Genomic DNA, 6350 nt, shown 5'->3' with positions numbered 1-6350 from the left:
TTGTAGTTTTAGTAGAGACGGGGTTTCACCATGTTGACCAGGATGGTCTCGATCTCTTGACCTTGTGATCCACCCGCCTCGGCCTCCCAAAGTGCTGGGATTACAGGCGTGAGCCACCACTCCCGGCCCACCTTCCACTTCTTAATCTCCATTTCCCGGATTGCATATAGAACTTGTCTAATACATGTTCATCATGACAAGTCTTTGTATATTTAAACACTCTTTTATGTCTTGCTGACCTAGGCCTTTTCACATTAAACAGGATATGGTATATTTATTAGGACTATTAATAAAGTAGACATTTGTTTTTTACTCACTTTAACAATACTAGGCAGGTTGATTACATTGGCAGGTTTGTCTTCTGCTATGCAGTCATTCAGACACTCAGGCTGAAAGATACTGTCTTATTTCCTTTTTTTGGAGATGGAGTCTCACTCTGTTGCCCAGGCTGGCAGTTCAGGGGTGCAGTCTTGGCTCACTGCAGCCTTAGCCTACTGGGTTCAAGCAGTTCTCCTGCCTCAGTATCCTGAGTAGCTAGGATTATAGGCGCCCATCACCACCTCCAGCTAATTTTGTATTTTTAGTAGAGATGGAATTTTACTGTGTTGGCCAGACTGGTCTTGAACGCCTGACCTCAGGTGATCCTCCTGTCCTGTCTTCCTAAAGTGCTGGGATTACAGGTATGAGCCACCACACCTGTCTTCTTATTTTCATCATGTAGCCTTCCAGATCACTTTCATTCCAATCAACTGAAAGGACTGGCTCTTGCTTGTGCCTGACGTGGAAGTGGTATAAGTCATTTTCTCTGATATTCCATTGGCTAAAGCTCAGTCACATAGCCATACTTCATTGGAAGAGAGGCTGGGAAATGTGAAGAGCCATGTGCCCAAGAACAAGAATACAGATTGTGGTAATAGCAGGCATTGTTACACAGCACACCAGGTTGTAGTTTCTTCATAATTCTAGTCACTCTCCTGATCTCCTGAATGTCATTTCTATTTTTTCTAGTTCTTTTGGAAGACCAGAGCCAGAATGAATGAAGTACTCTAGCAGTGTTCTGATTAATGCAGTGTAAAGAAGGATTGTTAGCCATAATATTACTGGTTTATTATTCTATCAGCTAAAACTATTAATCATTTTCAGATTTGAAATAGAATGAATTTATGATCTGAGTAACAAACAAGACAAACTAGGTGAACTTTCTTTATATGGATGTGGAGAGGTTGAAAAAATGTTAGTCAGTTTAATCCGGGGAAACTTTGTCAAGGATGTGGAAATTCTATACTAAAAGATCTTTTCTTAAAGGATAGCTTCTTTCTTTTTTCCTTAGGATAATGTTTCCTAAGCATATAATTGTAAACTGAGTAAAATATTTTAATACCACATTCTATAAGTAGGGAAGAATGGGCCTGGGACTAGGAATTGCTGCCCATTTTTATAAAATGAATAGTCCATATGCATGCAAATAAGCAAGCCTTGTATAGCTTTCAGTGATTTAGTGATACTGTTGATATAACATTAGACAATACTATATGAGAATTACTGTATAGTCCATTGTTAGGCACGTTACAATTTGTCCATCTCAAAACTGCAGCCAGAAAATAGCTCTCTATATGCAAGAGCACAAGTGGACGCAGGCCAGCATGGAAAGATGAGAAAGAATGCTGTTAGCAGATTAGGAGTTTTAATGAATCCATGAAAGACAAAGTAGTGAGGATTAGATTAATAAAGGTGACCACTCACAGCATATGCATGAAAGGACTGCTTTGAAAGCCAAAAGTGGCTCCTAGCTGAGGAAAGAGCCTTTGGGCTGGGTGTGGTGGCTTACACCTGTAGTCTCAGCACTTTGGGTGGCCAAGGCAGCAGATCACTTGAGGTCAAGAGTTTGAGACCAGCCTGGCCAACATGACAAACCCCCATCTCTACTAAAAATACAAAAATTAGCTGGGCATGGTGGCACACACCTGTGGTCCCAGCTACTTAGGAGGCTGAGGTATGAGAAACGCTTGAACCCAGGAGGTGGAGGTTGCATTGAACCAAGATCATGCCACTGCATTCCAGCCTGGGTGACAGAGCAAACCCTGTCTCAAAAAAAGCCTTTGGACAACCCTGGAGTAATTGGCTTTCTTCTACTTCCAGTCCCTATACCAAGGAGTAGTCAGCAGGGTGGTTGTGCCCCAGGACTAGTATAACAGAGCTTATATATGACTGCTGATATCAGGAGAAATGGGGAACCTTTGTGCCCACAAGACAAACTGTAGGCACATTTCTACTTCTAGTATAGACTAGCTTTCATAGTCACTGGAGGTAGAAGCTAGAATAAACAGAAATAGCACCTATGGACAATCAGAAATTTTAAAAGCAAAGATGTGGTTATAAATAAACATTTGAGGAAGGACAACCTCATGAATAATGTCCGTGTATCACCAACAAACTGTGTAACCAATTGGAGACAAATGAAATAACCCCTGTAAAAAGGAAATAAAGCCGGGCGCGGTGGCTCAAGCCTGTAATCCCAGCACTTTGGGAGGCCGAGGCGGGTGGATCACGAGGTCAAGAGATCGAGACCATCCTGGTCAACACGGTGAAACCCCGTCTCTACTAAAAATACAAAAAATTAGCTGGGCATGGTGGCGTGTGCCTGTAATCCCAGCTACTCAGGAGGCTGAGGCAGGAGAATTGCCTGAACCCAGGAGGCGGAGGTTGCGGTGAGCCGATATTGCGCCATTGTACTCCAGCCTCGGTAACATGAGTGAAACTCCGTCTCAAAAAAAAAAAAAGGAAATAAAATTCTTTATAGGCTGAGAAGGGAGCTAACACAGATGAAGAGCAAATTAGCAAAGTGGAAGATCATGAGACCAGTAATTCTTACAGTATGTGATACAAAAGTACAAAGACTTGAAAAGCATGAAGAAATAAATAAAAGAAATGGAGGAGATAGGTTAAGATCTCATGGGATTTATGGGAGGTAAAAACAAGAAGTGTAGGAGAGAAAATATTCACATGTTAGAACAATTTGTTCAGTTAAAGAATACCATGTCTTCTTGATTTAAAAGTATTCTTAAGATGTAATGTGTTCCAAGTACTGAGTACTACTATAAGATGACTATAGTTAACAAAATTATATAGTTCTAGGCCGTGTGCAGTGGCTCATGCCTGTAATCACAGCACTTTGGGAGGCCGAGGCAGGTGGATCACCTGAAGTCCGGGAATTCGAGACCAGCCTGACCAACATGGAGAAACTCTGTCTCTACTAAAAATACAAAATTAGCTGGTCATGGTGGCACATGCCTGTAATCCCAGCTACTCGGGAGGCTGAGGCAGGAGAATTGATTGAACCCGGGAGGCGGAGGTTTTGGTGAGCCAAGATAGCACCATGCACTCCAGCCTGGGCAACAAGAGCAAAACTCCATCTCAAAAAGAAGAAAAAGATTATATAGTTCTGAGTAGCTAGAAGAGGGATATTGAATGTTTCCAATACAAAGAAATGATAAATGTTTGAGAAGACAGATAATGCTAATTGTTTACCTTGATCTGATCACTATACATTATATGTATCGCAACATCAGCATGTACCCCATGTACAGTTATGTCATTTTTAAAAACTAATTTTAAGCCCACGAATTTGAGATCAGCCTGGGCAATACAAGGAGACCCTGTCTCTACAAAAAGTTTAAAAATTAGCTGGGTGTGGTGGTGCGTGCCTGTAGTCCCAGCCACTTGAGGCTGAGGCCAGAGGATTGCTTGAGCCCAGTCTGAGGTTGCAGTGAGCTATGATTGTGTCACTGCAATCCAGCCTGAGTGACAGTGGGAGACCCTGTCTCTTTAAAAAAAAAAGAAAAAAAGAAAAAAGTAAAATATTATCAAGTCAGTTTCTTTATTAATTGTAGTGTGGATTCTTGAGTTCTCGTGATTTTTAGTTCCTAGTCTATTGTAAACATGGTTTATACATCAATCCAACATTCTTAAAAAACTTGTTTAAAAAAGAACTTATTATACAATTTAGATTGTCATTTAAAATGTGTATAATAACCTACTATTGTATTAAATGACTAAAACATGCATTTCATATGCATGTGTGTGTATATATGCTGCATATCTATATCTATAGATATCTATCTATCTGTCTATAGATAGATAGATATACATGTTTATGTACTATCAAGGAGTTATATACTGTCAAAGAGCTCATATGTCAAGAACTCCTTGACATATGATGGGTTTATCTGGGCATAACCCGATTGTAAGTGGAGGGTCATAATGAAGACTGAATACATATCACTTTCATGCTGTTGTGAAGTTTAAAAATCATAAATTGAACCATTGTAATTTGGGGATCATCTGTATATATGATATAAATTACATTTATTTTCCTTTTTAAGGTGCAGGAATTGTTTATCCGTGATTATGGAGAGATTTTTAATGTCCAGTTACCGGGTAAAGAAGAACGGACAAAATTTTTTGAAGATTTAATTCTAAAACAAGCTGCTAAGTCTCCTATATCAAAAAAGAAAGCAGGTTAGTTTCTATATCAAAGTTTATACTTAATAATTTTGAGAAAGTGGTAATGAAATAGTTAATGGCGTTGACCTGTGTCTGATAACACAAGCTCACAACCTCACTCATGAGGTTGATGCATTTACTGCTTAAAAATCTCTGTCCTTGACTTAAGCGTATCCCTAAAAAGTAAAAAAAAAAAATTTTAAATCTCTATGCTTCCCATTAAAATGGACTAAAGTTCTTAAGGTACACAAGGTCTTTGATAGCATACCCCAATCTGTCTTTCTAAGCTCATTTTGGGCACTTGTGTTCTGCTCAGCCCTCCACGCCCCACCTTTTTTCTTATAAAATACTATTTTATTTTTTGAGACAGGGTCTCGCTCTGTCACCCAGGCTGGTGTGAAGTGGCATGATCACAGCTTACTATAGCCTCAACCTTCTGGGCTCAAGCAATCCTCCCACCTCAGCCTCCCAAGTAGCTGGGACTGCAGTCTCATGCCACCATGCCTGACTAAATACTTATTTTTTTAGTATACCTCATTTATTCTTTATTATCAAGACTTTCCTTACTTATATGTGCAAAGTGAATGGCTTCTGCCTTTATGACCCATCATACTTTTAAAATACTACTAATATGACATTACAGTGATACAATTATGTCTCTTACTCCCTTAGTAGTTTGTCAGCTCATAATGGCAGAACTCTAATATTCCTTTTTTTATCCTGAGTACTCATTGTATATCTATTTAAACAAAATAACCTTTTGTTATATTTGAAATATATTATACATTTGTATTAGTTCAAAACTAGTAAAAAAAAAAAAAGGCATTTTATAGTTAGAATATTTTTGTCCTGGAAATAATGCATTTTCAAAGTTTAACAGCCTCTTAAATTATCTTAAAATGGAACAGAGATGATGACTTTTAGGAATTAGCATTCCAAATTACAAGTTACTAATGATTTCTGGAGGGGATATAGGGTTAGAGATTATGGTAGTACTTTTGTATTCCAAATCTTTGGATTCCTGGAATATTTATAGAAGATAATCCCTCAAATCCTGGCTCTGTTTTCACTAAATCACTTGTCACCCTCAATATTATGGAGGAATAGTAACTAAACTTTTCCATTCATGTGAAGTTTTGCAGGCTTTGGAGGTATTACCGGTAGCACCACCACCTGAGCCAAGATTACTGACAGCAGAAGAAGTGAAACGACTAGAAGAACAAGAAGAAGACACATTTAGAGAACTGAGGATTTTCTTAAGAAATGTTACACATAGGCTGGCTATTGACAAGCGATTCCGAGTGTTTACTAAGCCTGTTGACCCTGATGAGGTATTAATTTAATCTTTGGATCAAATGTGTTCTAGGCCATAATACTTCACAATCAGAGGATATTTGAAGAGTTTATGTGGTTCTGCCCACACTCTGAACTAGTTTCCTCTATTTGGAAACATGTACCAGGTTAGTGTCCTAAGCACATGGAGACTTTAAGAGCAGGATGAAACATTTTCCTTTCCTGCAGACAACTACGTCTGTCTGCCCAACCTAAACATTCTAGAAGTAATTGAGAATGTCTTATTTTATTTTATTTATTTTAGAGATGGAGTTTCACTCTTGTTGCCCAGGCTGGAGTGCAATGGTGTAATCTTGTCTTCACTGCCGCCTCCACCTCCTGGGTTCAAGCGATTCTCCTGCCTCAGCCTCCCAAGCAGCTGGGACTACAGGCATGTACCACCACGCCCGGCTGATTTTTGTATTTATAGTAGAAATGGGATTTCTCTATGTTGGCCAGGCTGGTCTTGAACTCCTGACCTCAGGTGGTCCACCCGCCTCAGCCTCCCAAAGCGC

The 6350-nt window shown here is 39.4% G+C and overlaps 1 protein-coding gene across 1 annotated transcript in view; it reads left to right on the top strand.

The window, feature by feature from the left end:
- The window catches only part of ATAD2 (ATPase family AAA domain containing 2), a 70135-nt gene that overhangs the window by 47692 nt on the left and 16093 nt on the right, over positions 1-6350 (top strand). Inside the window, exons 20-21 of the mRNA XM_017530732.2 lie at positions 4383-4518; positions 5638-5834. Of these exons, the coding sequence (XP_017386221.1) occupies positions 4383-4518; positions 5638-5834 (333 nt within the window). The remainder of the gene's footprint in view (positions 1-4382; positions 4519-5637; positions 5835-6350) is intronic.

Source organism: Cebus imitator, unplaced genomic scaffold (genome assembly GCF_001604975.1).
Source record: "Cebus imitator isolate Cc_AM_T3 unplaced genomic scaffold, Cebus_imitator-1.0 Scaffold68, whole genome shotgun sequence".
Lineage (NCBI taxonomy): Eukaryota > Metazoa > Chordata > Mammalia > Primates > Cebidae > Cebus > Cebus imitator.
This window is presented reverse-complemented; position numbering and strand designations above follow the sequence as displayed.